The 16284-nt window shown below is 40.5% G+C and overlaps 2 protein-coding genes across 2 annotated transcripts; one reads left to right on the top strand and one right to left on the bottom strand.

Annotated features, from left to right (window-relative positions):
• Nucleotides 1-701: 701 nt before the first annotated feature.
• LOC119658946 (glycine dehydrogenase (decarboxylating), mitochondrial) lies at nt 702-5664 on the bottom strand. Its single transcript, XM_038066815.1, has 8 exons — nt 5420-5664; nt 5286-5364; nt 4717-4852; nt 3464-3628; nt 3164-3389; nt 1497-3089; nt 963-1427; nt 702-893 (listed from the first exon to the last, which is right to left on the bottom strand). Exons 1-8 carry the CDS (start codon nt 5603-5605, stop codon nt 783-785), a joined length of 2961 nt encoding a protein of 986 aa, XP_037922743.1. The 5' UTR covers nt 5606-5664; the 3' UTR covers nt 702-782.
• Nucleotides 5665-8976: 3312 nt separating this feature from the next.
• Nucleotides 8977-10769, top strand: LOC119660122 (ruvB-like helicase 1). The gene is made up of 4 exons (XM_038068515.1): nt 8977-9287; nt 9347-10022; nt 10079-10277; nt 10339-10769. The coding sequence occupies exons 1-4, from the start codon at nt 9147-9149 to the stop codon at nt 10691-10693; spliced, it is 1371 nt and encodes a 456-aa protein (XP_037924443.1). The 5' UTR covers nt 8977-9146; the 3' UTR covers nt 10694-10769.
• Nucleotides 10770-16284: the final 5515 nt, after the last annotated feature.

The raw sequence follows: 16284 nt of genomic DNA, 5'->3' as shown, positions 1-16284 counted from the left end.
AATGATCTAGCTGATCGTCTTGATGAACTGCAACTTCATACGCCGACGAAAAATGGACGGACGTTACGTGCAGCCCCGCGTCGGCACAAAGCTATCACATTCATTAAATGGGTCCTTAAACTGATGACGAAAAGTATCAGGAAAAATGCTCATTCGATGCACCTATAGGTTTAAGTTAGGCAAAGGGAAGAAAAAAGATGAGGCTGATGGGCAGACATGTCGTAGTGGCACCAAAAACCAGCTCCCAGTACATAATAATGTTTGTAGTCACGATCCGCATGGATGGAATCCCTAATAGCCAATTTCAATCAATCCAATTATTCAACTCGTAGAACGATATAGGCATCGGTCACCCCTGTATCCTGCAGAGAAGAAGATGTTAATTCACATTATCCTTTCCCACACATGCCACCGTCAATTAGCACCCTGCGTTGCAGAGTCGGCCTCAGAAAGGTTTAAATGAAATGGCGGGAAGACGAAAGGGTGACGATGTAAACTACGTTCAAATAAACCTCGGTGATTACACATAATCATGTTTCACATACGAATCAGAATTCAAGTTCGCCCAAAATCAGAAACCATTACAATAATAAAATACAATAGCAACATAACATAAAATACAAGAAAAAGAAATCACCATCAACACTTGAAACTCTTCAATAATCCAACAAGTGGTCTCGCCAAAAATACGAAAAAATCGATATCTTGCAAAATATTTATACATCAAAATAACACTTACAATTAAATCTTAAATATAACAATTATATATCTAATGCACATCCTTAAAACTCAGGTAGAATTGGTGGACATGTACAAACTAAATGTTTATCGCCATACGCATCGTCTATTCTTCCCACTGTGGGCCACATTTTAGTGTCTGCCTTCACAAAACTCTACGCATAAAAAACAAAAACTTCAGTAACTTCCTAAAATCTTACTCTACACAGGAGAAAACATCTTACCGCTGGAAAAGCTGCCTGCTCCCTCGTATACGGTCGATTCCATTCCGAACTTATCACCTGTCTCTGTGGATGTGGAGCCATCTTCAATGGATTCGTCATTTTATCCCATTTACCATCTTCAATTTCTTTAATTTCATATCGAATTGATATCATGGCTTCACAGAATTTATCTAATTCTTGTTTATCTTCAGATTCTGTTGGTTCAATCATCAAAGTTCCAGCTACTGGCCAGGACATGGTTGGGGCATGAAAGCCATAATCCATTAGCCGTTTTGCAATATCAACAGCTTCAATATTTGCTGTCTTTTTGAATTCACGAATATCTAGAATAAATTCGTGGGCAACTAAATCTGTTTTTGGGTGTTTAAACAGAGTTTTATAGTGGTTCTCGAGCCTCTTCGACATATAATTAGCATTAAGGATGGCAACTTGAGTTGCACGTTTTAAACCACGACCTCCCATCAACTGCAAAACAAGATCATTAAAATCACACCAAAAACTCTATAATTGCTCCCTCATGAGAAAAGGCCTTACCTTAATATAAGACCATGAAATGGGTAGAATAGCTGAACTACCAAATGGTGCAGCACTCACAACACCAAAACTGTGCTCTTCGTTATCCAGAGGGCTAATAACAGGATGTCCTGGCAAATGTGGAGCCAAATGAGCTTTAACACCAATTGGACCCATTCCGGGACCACCACCTCCATGTGGAATACAGAAAGTTTTATGTAAATTCAAATGAGACACATCACTTCCATAGTCTCCAGGACGACACAATCCAACTTGAGCATTCATATTAGCACCATCCAAATACACTTGACCGCCATGTTTATGAACCAACTTGCAAATATCCGCCACCGTATCCTCAAACACGCCCATTGTCGAGGGATATGTGATCATCAAACAAGATAATTCCTTTTCATGTTCGGCCAACTTTTCCTTGAGGTGTACCATGTCTATACTTCCATCTGCGCGAATCCTAATCGGTTCCACTCTCATACCGGCCATTTGCGCTGAAGCTGGATTCGTTCCGTGAGCACTTATTGGAATCAAACATATATTTCGATTGACTTCCCCTTGAGCTTCGTGATAGCTGCGGATAGCTCTCAATCCTGCATACTCTCCTTGGGCTCCGCTATTTGGTTGGAATGAAATTTTATCGTAGCCGGTAATCTCACAAAGATCTCTCTCCAGCTCTCGGAACATTTGGTGATATCCTTTAGCTTGTTCTACTGGAGCAAAAGGATGAATTTCTGTGAAATGACGGAAGGAGCATGGCATCATTTCTGTTGTGGAATTCAATTTCATTGTGCAAGATCCTAGAGGAATCATTGAGTGAACCAAAGAGATGTCCTTGTTCTCCAACTGTTTCATATATCTGACCATACGGGATTCACTATGATGGCTGGAGAAAACTGGATGGGTCAAGAATGAAGACGTTCGACGGTATTGTGTGTTTTCTATAGCATTCGATAAGAATTTATCTTCAGACAATACGTCGGTCAGATTTTTACATCCAAACACTCCCAGAATATCTTCAATATCACTTGTCTTAACAGTCTCATCCAAAGAAATGCCTACAGAACCATCATTGAAATATCTGAAGTTAATCTTCTTTTGCTCAGCTCTCTCGCGAATCTCATCCACGCTAATCCCGTTGGGTGTGACATGGAGTGTATCAAAGAAAATCTTATTACTTAGCGTATGTCCAGCATTCTCCAGGGCAGTTTGAACAGCCAAAGCAGATTGATGGATATTTTTCGCGATATTCTTTAATCCTCCGGGTCCATGATAGACTGCATACATTGCAGACATGTTGGCTAGAAGAGCTTGAGCTGTACAGATGTTACTTGTAGCCCGATCACGACGAATATGTTGTTCACGGGTTTGTAGAGCCAAACGATAAGCATCATGTCCGTCCATATCTCGTGTGACTCCAATCATGCGCCCCGGCATTAGCCGCACCAAATTTTGTCTACAAGCAAAGAACCCGGCATGCGGACCACCATATCCAAGTGGAACACCGAGCCGTTGGGAAGTCCCAATTGCAACATCGGCACCGAATTCTGCTGGCGGACGCAAGAGAGTCAAAGCCAGGAGATCTGTTGCAGCAACTACTAGGCTCTGAAATGGGCATGAAAGTTCATATTTAACTCAAAATCTGCTTTTCACTGGAAAACATTGATTATATTTCTTACCCCATTTTTATGTGCAATTTTTGATATCTCGGTAAAATCCTTCACTTCGCCGTAAGTGTCAGGATATTGAATAAGAATTCCAGCCAATTCCCGGCTCGCTAAGTTAGCTTCAGTGATTGGTCCAATTTCCACTTCGATTTCCAAAGCAACAGCACGAGTCTTCACCACGGAAATTGTTTGTGGATGTAGACGATTTGAAAGGTAAATTTTCTTTCGGCGATTATGTCTGATCCGAGAGGAAAATTGTAATGTTTCGCTAATCAAAAAATTCAAATTGAATTGAGGAATGCCGATGCTTACCTAGTACATAGAGACATTGCTTCCGCCGCTGCAGTTCCTTCATCCAGTAGTGAAGCATTGGCCACTTCGAGACCTGTAAGTTCAGTGACCAATGTTTGGTAGTTGAGAAGCGACTCAAGGCGTCCTTGGGCGATTTCTGGCTGGTAGGGGGTATATTGTGTTGTCCTGAAATTATCGAAAAGTAACTAAATTGAAGGCGAAATGTCGTTCTAAAAATAGGATTGCGAACATGGAGATTTTCATAAAAAATATCAATAAACAACAGAATAAAATTCCAATTATCTGCTATCCTCAAGGGGTAGAGTAATGCAACAGTTGAATAGAGACTAGTTGAGGGAATCAGGGTGCAGAATGTTACATCTTTAATAAAGTCTCACATTGGAATTGGAAATGCGATTGTGAACTTCGCGGAGAGCAACTGGAAAACGTCTTGCATATTAAGTTGGATTGCAAATTGTATTTATGCACACACTTTATGGCAAGGAAGGTATCAATATTAAATGGGGAAGTTTGCCTAGAAGAGTTCCAAAATGAAGAGTGCAAAGGTTCAGATTCTGAATTCTTAACAAGAAAAACTTACAGCCTGTCTGCGTCCTGGCCTAGAGTCCAGCGATATAACAACTGTTGTTAAACTGAATTCGGTGGAAACATAAGACTTAGATGTCTCATACATGACTCACAACCGATTCGCACCACCAAAGAAGCACCATATCGAAAAAAACCAGACTATTATAGATTGCAAAAAATCCTCTGTTACTGGAAAAAAAGCTTCACTTATTATCTGTGTTCATCAATCAAAAAAGACTTAGCCCTTCTAAAACAAAACCTAGACACGGAATTTTATGAGCCAGATATGTGCAAACGCGTACCGGAACATGGTGGGCTGCGCCGGGTACTACCCAATGAGCACTCTACCGCCAGAGCCAGCATACCTTATAAGAAAAGAGACGATATCATCAGACAGCCCAGTTCTATCGAGAGCCAGGCAATGGACAGACTAACTATAGGATAAAGAAAACATATTTTGTAAATTCAAAGCATGGACACCCTTCGGATCCTACTTTCCTTGTCCACTACATCAATCATGGTTTTTGGGGTTGTGGCATCAAAGTTTAATTGCAGACCTGCCACTTATATCTACATCTTCACAGCGAATGCTGTTGAAAACTCACCAATAGATTAGATATTCAATACTTTAAAATACCCATCCAACAGTTTCACTCCAGTAACCACTTAAGTGTTAAGGTACTTACCAGCCAGGATTCTCAAATAGATTTCTCAATATCGTATGTGGCACATAACAGTTGTGATATCCCATTCCAATGTAAGAACGCCAGATCTCATTTTTTTGAGCGATATTGCGGATTCTATTGATAAGGTCATGTTCATCTGCAAATTAAGAAAAAAATACAATATACACCTTAAAAGAGATTTGAGGCAGTGAACGGAGAAACGAAAAAAGATTCCAAGCGCATAAACTACCTAAAGTTGATATTTATTCTATAATCGTTTATTACTTCTTGGTATTTGCTCTATTTGAATATTATTTTCGATTTATAGTGACGCGTCTACTTTGCAGGGGGTCGACTTAGCTACAAAACTGTTTTGCACTGATAACAGCTTGTGTAGCGCGAGCACATCTTTTTTCCAATGAAGATAAGAATTCTGACCTCTGCGATAGGCTGAATTCCAAGTCCACGGAGCTTACTCATGACGACACATGAACATGAGATATTTTCATTATTAATTGAATCTTTTAGAATCGATTTAATAATATTCAATTCATAGGGATAATTTTAGAGAAACAACAGTTGGCACTCACTCAAAGCTTCATCTAACTCCAGATCACGATTTAGTTGAATGGCTTTAGGAACTGCTTTGTTTGTCAGCTCATCTAAGGACTGCAAGAAAACACCATTAATATCTTCAATAAGCCAATTAACACTCTGCAACTACCTTAAATCCCAGGAGATCTAACATAGAAACCACATCCGTTTTGCGCGGACCAATGTGCCTTGCAGGGAAATCTGTTTTGTTAGGGAATACTTCTTTAACCGTCGCTAAATGCCTCTCTAAGGCTTTTTCTGATATTTTAGAACCACTGATAAACTTTTTCACACTATTCACTGTTATCCTGTACATTTTGAACTCCTTTTTCAGCTACTGCTCAACCCAAACAACAACTTTCATTGAATAATGGAACAAAACTGACCCAATGTGTTCCAAATGACCGGTTATAAGACAATCTCAATATTCTTATCGCTACTATGGTCTCTTAAAATATTTTGTAATTTTCTTGGATGACTATTGATAATACGTTATAATGAGAATTGCGAGCACGTTATTTTGTTGAGAACTCGGGACATGCGTATGATCCGTGCAATTTTTATAGTGGCTTGTCTGATAATCTCTATGGGTGGAGGCACCCAACCCATAAGATGCTGGGGTAGACCTCACCGACGCATGCTAACCTCTTAAATCCGTTGCTGATATTGGCCTTCAAAGGCAACGAATAGCCCCGAGCCTCTGAGGGATGAGTAATAGCAGATCGGTGTCATTCTCAATTATCATTTACGATGTTGTCGTGAAAATTAAAATTCAATTTGAATTATGGAAACCCTAATTCATAATTATCAGCAAAATAGCTAATTTCGGGGGCAAACGAACTCAATCGCGGTAAAAGAAAAGATGGTTACTTACAACAAGATATGCAGGTAACTTACGGCGGCCTAACTCACTTACTCGCAACTCGTGTTACCTGTATCGCCATGCTCACGTTTCTTATTTTTTCTTTCTGGGTCATTTAATATGTAGACTCCCAAAATTGAAAATTAAGATCTTTTCCCAGAAAATTATTTTTTTCATTACGAGTCAAATAGGATCTGTTCCAGGAAAAAGTCCATGGTCTGTATTTATATAATGACTTGGGATGATCATTAGTATTATTGGTATTTAGGGTGGGCATTTTAAGTATAAGAATTAGATATTTCCATACTCATTTATACCCGAAAGGTGGTAGCTTCAAAAATTTCAAACATACAAAAAGCTGGATCTGAAATGGTCAGTCTAATTTTCCTTCTAGATTTTCCTTCACTAGCATTAATAATGTCCTCGCAAGTCATATAAAAATAGCAACTCCACGAAGTGATGATTGATGATTGATCATTGGAATTATGTGATTCCTATATTATCCGTAACTCGGTTAAGATAGGATTCGCAAATGGACAAATCAATAATCAAAATAAACCGAAGTGGACCTGGCGCTGAGGCCTGTCTTTCTGAAAAAGAAAATGTTCACGACGTAGATCTTGTTACTATCTCATAACGACATTTTCGGAGAAGAGCTCGCTTCACCAAGTACCCCTGCCTAGTCATGTATCTCCAGAGCTTAGCGACTAGGACCGAACTTTTCACATTTTTTGGTAGAACAAACAATAAGTAAACAGGCTGCAATGTGGGGCAACATAGTTTAGTCATATACAAATCCATCCATCTGCCTACATGATAGGCTGCCTGTATACTTTTTACACTCCGTCATTTTACATATCTCTTAATGAGCTTGGTTAACTCTGATAGATAGCTTCTATTTCCTTGCTCCCATCTACCTGGTTCCTGTCCATTCGTTTCCTACCTCAACCTGTGTGTTTCTTTGTCAATCCGGTAGGCTTAAAATATCATCCTTAGTTAATTGTTAGAGAAGTAGACCGCAATGAACATCGAATCACATCGATCACAGTGCGATTAGAAGTAAATTTAGGAGTTCTCTATAGGACATGTGTAATAAAAAGGATGAACAACAATTTTCACACGTCGCCTATAGTGATCAGTTTATAGATCATGGCATGCAGCCGCGTGCGCAAGTATCTGCGAACAATGGCTAAGGACCTTCAGTCGCATTTTTTGTTTTCTTTTAAGAGATTTGTAGCTTATTATATTTGCATGGATCCTTAATTTTTTCGAATTTTTTCCCCTGAATTCACGATTAGCGCCCATCAGTAAAGGCACATGTAGAATTTTACAATTTTGGATTATGTTACAAAACGGTTATTTTAGGAGCTGCTTGCTTGTTCAGATAGCTTGGACTATTAACTTATTTGGAGCACGATGCCCACTGCTATAATAAGTAATAATAATCGTTGGCGCGATAATCCAATTTGGTCAGGACCTGCATTCCGTCTACACAATTTTTTGCACAACTGCTCAATTCATGGCATTTACCTTTCCTGGACCAAGTTAGTCATTCAATGTAGATACAAGGAATAGGTTTCATTTTTTCCGTAGTCGGATCCTTTTCTGCTGTTTTATCATATTTCCTTGCTTTTCGGCTCTGGCGCTTTAAAGCATATCAGGGGCGAAGCCTAGCAAGGAACCAGATTTAGGTATTCCGGACTTCAAACTCCTTCTCCTTCTGCGACTGATTGTTGATTGATTGATTCAGAATCGATGCTTGTCTCACAACAAATAATTGCCCGAATCGTAACTAGCTCTACATCTTTTACAGCTAAGATGTTGGAATTCTTCTTCCTTTTGAAGAAAAATACCTCCGAATCCCATGTCCCGTTTATGAATGTTACAATGAGGGAAGTCAGTAGAACTTGTTTATTTTTTTGTTATTACCGGAGTCTAAAGGGCTTTGGCTGTTGCAGTGCCTGTTTTGATCGAGTCAATAAAATGCCCTTCATATATCAACAGGAAACGTCCCACAGGAAATATTTTTCAGGTTTTATAGCTTTTTGGGGACGGCATTCTTTTTTTCATCAAATATTTTGCCTAAAATGGATAAAAATTAAAAATCAAATATATTTCAGCAGAACAGTGTACCTAAAGTTCACAAGAAGTATTTTACAGGAAACGTGAAGTATTGATCAATATAACTCTCTTGTGACTGGTTCAAGATGTCGATTTAATTATTAACAATAAGGATTCTAAGCCCATAATTTCTTAAGATTAATAATCGCTATGAAATCACTTTTTTAAGTTTGTGTCTCTCAATGGCAACTGCAGATTTAAGATATTCTTAATACTTTGACCATAAAGTGTTTTTATATAAATCTAGAACCTTAAAGGCAAAGATAAACCTTTTCCTTTTTAATTAAATCACCCTCAATGTCTCCCTTATTAGGTAAACTAATAGGAGAACTTTCACTTAAAGAGCTCTTTAAGATACTTTAACTAGTTTAAATTTAGGTTGAGAGAAATTTTAAAAGAAGATCTTGCTAATGACATTTTTCCAGCCCAAAATTACTCAGCAGACTGTTTTTTTTTCTTCTTCTTTTGCCTCTAGAAATAATTTTAACATATGTCCCATCTTTTTTGTTTTAATTTTTTCCCTTAAAACCCTTCCAATCCATCTCAATCTTAACCGACTTATTCAAAAATATAAACCAGTAATACGGATCTGACGTCTTATTCCAATTCTCACCATTCCATCCTAACAACTCACATTAGCTGCCCAGCTGCCAATCAAATGTTGCAGTTCAATTTTCAACAAACTTCTAATCCGTGCGAGAAGAAGACAACTTTTGTTTTGAACATATGTCAAAGGAACATTCTCGTGCCCGCGTTGCTTGCTCCCGACGCTAAGTTCACATTGATTTTTGTTGCCAAGCATTTGTTTCATCAATATCAAGTCATTCTGCATAGACATTAGCTCGCATAGAACCACGTCAATTGCATTCCAAGGATGAAAATCGAAGAAGTGAAAAGTACGGTCCGAGCACAGCGAATTGCCGCGCACAGCCATGTGAAAGGGTTAGGTTTGAACGAGAGCGGAGCCGCTCTGCCGGTCGGAGGCGGCTTGGTGGGTCAATCAAACGCTCGAGAGGTAATAACACCGCAAAACGATCTTATAAACAGTTCATACAATTGACTATATACTTCCAGGCAGCCGGTATTGTCGTCGACTTGATCAAATCGAAGAAAATGGCAGGTCGTGCTTTGCTCCTTGCCGGTCCCCCCGGAACCGGAAAAACTGCAATAGCTCTTGCCATCGCCCAAGAACTTGGCAACAAGGTTCCATTCTGCCCCATGGTGGGTTCGGAAGTATACAGCAGTGAAATCAAAAAGACAGAAGTCCTCATGGAGAACTTCCGGCGATCGATTGGGCTGCGTATCCGCGAAACGAAGGAAGTCTACGAGGGCGAGGTCACCGAATTGACCCCCATTGAAACGGAAAATCCGATGGGAGGTTACGGCAAAACAATCAGCAATGTTGTGATCGGATTAAAGACGGCCAAAGGTACAAAGCAGCTCAAATTGGATCCGAGCATCTACGAATCTCTGCAGAAGGAAAAGGTCGAGGTTGGCGACGTTATCTACATCGAAGCCAACAGTGGTGCAGTGAAACGCCAAGGTCGGAGTGACACGTTCGCTACCGAGTTTGATTTGGAAACTGAGGAGTACGTTCCTCTCCCCAAAGGCGATGTGCATAAGAAAAAGGAAGTCATCCAAGATGTGACGCTTCACGACTTGGACGTAGCGAATGCAAGGCCGCAAGGTGGACAAGACGTTCTTTCCATGATGGGGCAACTAATGAAACCCAAGAAAACCGAGATAACAGGTAAAGTTGAGATGCTTTGATTTACATGTCGACCCTACTGAACTTGGCCGTTACAGACAAACTGCGTATGGAGATCAACAAGGTCGTGAACCGATACATCGATCAGGGCATTGCAGAACTGGTCCCAGGAGTGTTGTTTATCGACGAAGTTCACATGCTCGACTTGGAAACATTCACGTACCTGCACAAGTCACTGGAATCGCCGATTGCTCCCATAGTCGTCTTTGCCACAAACCGTGGTCGATGTGTCATCAGGTAAGAGACAGAAACCATTCCTCCCATATGATCCCACTTAATTTCATTTGGATTCCCATAGAGGTACCGACGACATCACCTCACCCCACGGTATGCCCCTCGATCTGCTGGATCGAGTCTTGATCATTCGCACGCTGCCGTACAGCATATCCGAAATGGAGCAAATCATAAGGATCCGGGCGCAGACCGAGGGACTGCAAATGGAGGATAGCGCCATCACGACCCTCAGTGAGATTGCAGGGCAAGCGACGCTGCGTTATGCCGTGCAACTTCTGACGCCAGCCTATCAAATGTGCAAAGTGAATGGGAAGACGATTATTGGGCCGGACGACCTGAAGGACGTACACGGGCTGTTCCTTGATGCCAAACGGTCGGCAACGTTCCTAACGGAAAGGAATAATAAATATATGGTGTAGACTTATGTACGCTTTCATATACTGTTAAATAGATTTACGGTTTTATTCCAGTCTGGCATTTTTCGGAAAAATAAAATATTTCTTTTTCTTAATTTTTTTTAGGTTGCCTTAAATTTTATCTTTAGAGCCTTTCTCGTTCGTTAGACGTTGACTAGTAAACCCTAAAAACAAGCCGTACTCAGGGTTCACTGTGGTATCTAATTAACTGGCCAATTCCATACCAATCTATAACAATTTCATGGCGAAGTTCAGTTATCAATCTAATCCTGGAATTGTCCATAAAGTACTCAAATTGGATTTCTGCTTCAAAGACGCTGGCCTGGCGGCTCTTGTTCTCACGACAGAATCAAGACTGTTATTATACTACGACGAGGAACAATTGTAACTAGACCGAATCCCCTTGCTGAGTTTATAATTTTAACAAAATACGAACCATTATCGAACTAAGACGAAGGGAGCTGCTTGTTAAGTCGGAAAAACTACTCTGCAAATTTGTCTATGCAGCAAAACCGTCCGAAGTATACGTGAATCTTAGAGCAATTAACTGCGCACTTGCTTTTATATATTTCAAAGTGTAAGGACCCTTGATACAAACGTGTTTAATCGCATACGCCGCTACCAAAGTACGCGTTCTCGGTGACACCCAAAAGTACGAATGGAGAATAAAGTGATAAGAAATCGTAGTCGAAGTCAGTTCCGGAAGTGTAATATTTAACAAACACAATCCTCAAAGGAATGGCGCAATAGGAATGGAACCCTGTGGGGTAAGTGCCCCACACAAATTATTTACGTTTATTGCGAATTTTCCCTACAAAAGTCGTCGTTCAACTCATTCAATCCCAATCAGCTTATTGATCATAGTACAGATTGCACCTGCTTAAAATTGGTTGCGTAAGCCCCTAAGTTGAAAATTGTGTGACAATGATGTCTCCACGGCAGCGTTGTCCCTGGCTGTGTACATCAATTCTTCCCAGGATTTCCTGAAAAGCTTGTACCCTTCCTAAATTGTCTTGGGCCGTGTAATACTAGGTTGAAACAATTCTCGGCGTTGTTCAAACAATTAGTCTCACTGGATAGCATTGCCTTTTGGGGATATATCGTATCCACTGCCATTCCGCCTCCTAATCAACGCACCCAACAATATCTACAGTATATGTCGACTGAGTTCTTCGTTTGATACTATGCTAAGCCAAGCCAATCCTATAGTGCGCCACAGGCGAAGGCCAAGGGGGATGGATATCGTGCAGGCGAGGGGCGTTGGGAATAAGGAGTGGGAAGAAACGTTGATATTCGTGGATTTTGGAAATTTGACTTAAGGATAGTTACCATTGACAATTTCATTTGGGGGTCCAAAAGAGTGAATTTAATGGAGGTGGGAAGATTTGAAAGAACAGAGTTTCAAGACGATTTTCCTCAACGCAGCCGGCCTGCATTGCCTTGACAATCAATCGATTGGAATGTGACTATCAAATTGACTACAGTCGAGCTTAGGTAGTATCAGCACCAAGAAGACTATACACAGGAGGTGAAACTGCCTAAGCAAGCCTTGAAGTTTTGCGGGGCAACAAATATAGCATCCGGTGGGCGGGACTTTTCAATCAGGAACGCATTTGCGTTTTGCGCATCATATCAACTCAATCCCATTTGGGTGGAGGTGTTAGTGCATCCGGCCAGGTTTGATGTAGAAATTTTCCAACTTGGTGCCAAAAGCAATCGTAGAAATCCGCGATTCGGTTAATATTGCAACGGCATTTTATAAATTTCCTATTGTATTTATGTATGTATGTATTGGCTGTTTGTAGCTGGTTGCCTAGTTACAAGGATTCGCCGAAACAGAAGAACACGACATAATACATTGATAGTTGCGCAGAATGCACTGCGATCTTGACTCGGCCTCAAATCGGATGATTCATTTTTAGTCCTTGGTTAGGACGTAGATATTTTCGTTTTGGAGGAGCCAGGAGAAGTAACGTAGACATCCCAGCTCTCTAAAGAGCAGCCGTTAAATTTGGGCATGGGAATCGGTGCGTACCGTTACGGTCTTGAATGAAGTGCTCTAACACACTTCAAGGCCCTGATCCAACATGGATTGTTGCGCCAACGATTATTATTAATAATCACGGGCGAGCATAACGCGGAGCACATTGCCTCCTACAGTATAACGTTATGATGAAGTGAATAAACTGCTTTAACACACTTCAAAGTCCTGATCTAATTGTATTGTCACCCCAACGATTATTATTATTATTAATTATCGGATTAGAAAATGAAGCCAGAAAAAGGGGCTAGAAATAGCAACAAGTTAATTTTTTAATGAAGTTGGGCTATTCTGTTTAAGGATCGGATACATTCGGTTCGGTTTAACACTTCAGTATCCATGCATGCAAAAGGAATGTGAAATTTTTTTCGCCAAATGTAGCTATTAAATAAAAGGTCTCGATTAGTACTTTTTAAAACTTGTCTCAGTTTTGACACTTAATTTACAAGGGGGGATTAAGGGACCGAAAATTAGTCATTTCTTTCACAGTCCCACTCTCAGAATCTACCCAGCCAAAAAATCAGGAAGCTGCCACTGTCCAGGCTCTGAAATAGCCGCACACCGATATCTTATCAAATAAAGTTAATAGTATATTACTAAAGTTTTTGACTGCAAAATTCCCCTTAAGTTTATCCTAGAATTTTGCAGCAATATATGCCATAATGTAGAGCATGATCCTACCAAGCTTCGCTTCGCTTCGTGTAAAACAAAACCTTATTAAAATCGGTTCACTGTCTGCCTATCTGTCTGTCACACGCACTTTTCTCCAAAACGGTTGAAGCGCGCCGAACAAAATTTGGTGGACATGTGGGAACTATGAAAACCCACGCATACAGTCAGTAACATAAATTTAGGTGCCGTTGAAAGAAGGCCTCCCCATACATGCAAAAGGGGGCATGTAAAAATTTTTTTCATCGAATATAGTCATGTGGGATATCAAATGAAAGATCTCGATTAGTACTTTCCAAATCTGATAGTTTTCACGTTAATTATAAAATGCGCGATATCTAACTAACAACACCAAACCTTTTATACCTAAAGCGTCCAGCTTCTGGTTTCCCGACCTGTTTTGTTTTTTGTTACTTTAGAACGCAATCAAGTTCTGACGAATGACGCTAATAAGCGTCACACATTTTGTGGTTGAAAAGAACATAGAGGGAAAGCAGTTTTGCCACGGTGAACCAGGAAGACGCCATAGTCTTTTTTCGAAGGCAATTTGAAATCTTCATTATATATATGGTTGCCATAGTCCCTTATGTGGGGCATAGCGCGTCAATCACATCTACCCATTATCGCCGTCGGTTCCCGACAATGCGATGCATTTCCATTCAGGATCCTTACATTGCTCCACCACTGTGCTAGTACAATTTCCAAGAGAACACTTACGCAAAACAGCCTTAACTTGATCTTAGCGTTGAGACAGTTACATTGCTAAATTTTGGTCCCAACAGCTTAGATGGTATTAGCGCTATTAATGCTACCGCGACATCAAATTCCGGGCCGCGGTCCACAGAAACAACGCTTCTTAGAAAATATACAACCTGATCAACCTCTTATTCTGCCCATTGATTTCTTAACCAATCAGATTCATAAACATGGTTTTGTTGGTGTTTACCAGTCCAACTCTGCTCGATTCCTTTTCAAAATCTACAGCTATTTAGCCAAAGTACATGACCCGGTAAGGCATAAGAGAGGAGGGGCAATTTTTTTATACTTCTTTATCGGCAACGAAGATTTCGCATTTCGATTTAAATACTAAATTAAGTAGCTGTTTCCTGACTCCGTCCATCTTAGAAGTTTTAAAATAATCAAATAATCATGTTTTTTGCGCTCTACAACTTACTTCAAAAATGCTAATATCTTAACATCTGTTCTTCAACGTTTGAACGAATCGTTCCGCCGCTCCATTTCTTCGTGGATGATAAGGCGTCATCAATATATGAACGATTGCAGGAAAAGCACTTAGAAGCAAGTAAAGCGGTTTTAGGTGAGTTCCCACTAAAGAGCCTAACTTCAACCCCCATGTCATGTCATTACTGGAAACGAGACGTGGGTTTATGAGTGTGACACCCAATTCGTACATCAGAATGAATGATGCTACGAATAAGCTTAGACCGCAACACCATCTAGTTTTTAGGCAAGTATAATTTGAGCGTTATGAAACGTCTGTATCAGTGGGGCTTGTGTCTGTATCAGTGGGGCAATAAGAACATGCCCCTGGAGGTCCTTTTTGAATCAACTTCTCTCGATTTGTCCATCTAGATGCAGCCAAAAAGAGTTATCTTCATGATGACCGGGAGTATCAATAAGACGGGGGCTGCCTAAATCGAAGGAAGATTGATATCCTTTCTAGGTGGTAATTTAAATTATTGATAACAAGAGATAACATGGCAACGAGGTTTCATTTCGATAAGAAGTTTGAAACACGTTGGAATCACAAGTCAATCTGGGAGAGCGTGGCTGTAACATACGGCTTAAACCGGCAACTGAATATTTGTACACTGACGGAGCCGGGTGCCGGGGTCATTGAACCCAGGAAAATGTACAGGCGGAAATATATGCTATAGGCAGAGGTGTCTCCTTTAATCTCCAAAGGAACTACAGGGGCAGAACATTGCCATTCTGACTAACATCCATGCGGCGATCAAGGTACTTAGATCCAACCAGGTGAACTCTAAACTGGTATAGGAATACTTTAAGAGGCTGAATGCGTTCGTCTCGCACAATAAGGTCTGGATACTCTGGGTCCCAGGCCATGTTGGGTTGAAAGGCATTGATGTAGCGGACGAACTGGCCAAGAAGGGAGCATTGACCAGAACCCTTCTATGGAATCGGCATCATGGCCACATTAAAAATGAAAAGGAGCGGTTGAGCGATCTATACTGGGCGAGCCTACCAGAAATGGAGCAGTCCAGGATGCTTTTTGAGGGATATAAACTCAAGCGCACAAAGGACTGTTTCAGCCCCACCAAGAAGAACCTTCTTATTATAGTGGGAATACTTACTGGTCACTGCCGACTAAACTATCACCTAGGGAAGTTAGGAATATCTACCGACACAGAATGAGGTTCTGTGCGGAGTGTATCAAAACCTCCATGCACGTTGTGTTCAACATTTGTACACAGTAGGTCGAGGCACCTGGGAGAATACCATGTGCAAAGTTGAAATAGTTGGAAGTAGGAAATATATTAAAATTCTTAAAGGTTATAGGTTTGTTGACATACTATGGTTAAAAGGTACACTATAGCCAATAATATGAGAACAATAGTTCTTTAAGGACGCGGTGCAACTTCTCTTAACAGAATAGTAATAATAATAGACTTGGTGAGAATAATGATCACACCCGCATAGAAGATCTTCATTGAAACTACTTGTTCTACCCTTCAAAAACCATCGAAAGGGGCTAAATCTCTACTTGCCTATTGTTTGCTTTGGAATTGTGCCACTGGAATCCGAACCTAGAACAAGATTGAGAGGCTGACAGTCTACCCAATGGTTTCTTCTTCAATTTACATCATTCGGGAAATACCTTTGTGTGAGCCTCAAGAACATT

Source organism: Hermetia illucens, chromosome 6 (assembly GCF_905115235.1).
Source record: "Hermetia illucens chromosome 6, iHerIll2.2.curated.20191125, whole genome shotgun sequence".
NCBI classification, from domain to species: Eukaryota; Metazoa; Arthropoda; class Insecta; order Diptera; family Stratiomyidae; genus Hermetia; species Hermetia illucens.
Note: the sequence above shows the minus strand (reverse complement) of the source record. Positions and strands in the feature narration are given on the sequence as shown.

Bases quoted from the DNA above. Each gene is read 5' to 3' on its own strand.
- LOC119660122 (XM_038068515.1), top strand. From the start codon at position 9,147: ATGAAAATCGAAGAAGTGAAAAGTACGGTCCGAGCACAGCGAATTGCC. The intron at 9,288-9,346 runs GTAATAACACCG...ATATACTTCCAG, and splicing joins GTCAATCAAACGCTCGAGAG to GCAGCCGGTATTGTCGTCGA. The intron at 10,023-10,078 runs GTAAAGTTGAGA...TGGCCGTTACAG, and splicing joins CAAGAAAACCGAGATAACAG to ACAAACTGCGTATGGAGATC.
- LOC119658946 (XM_038066815.1), bottom strand. From the start codon at position 5,605: ATGTACAGGATAACAGTGAATAGTGTGAAAAAGTTTATCAGTGGTTCT. The intron at 4,853-5,285 runs GTGAGTGCCAAC...CTTAATTTGCAG, and splicing joins GGAGTTAGATGAAGCTTTGA to ATGAACATGACCTTATCAAT. The intron at 1,428-1,496 runs GTAAGGCCTTTT...CTTGTTTTGCAG, and splicing joins TTTCATGGTCTTATATTAAG to TTGATGGGAGGTCGTGGTTT.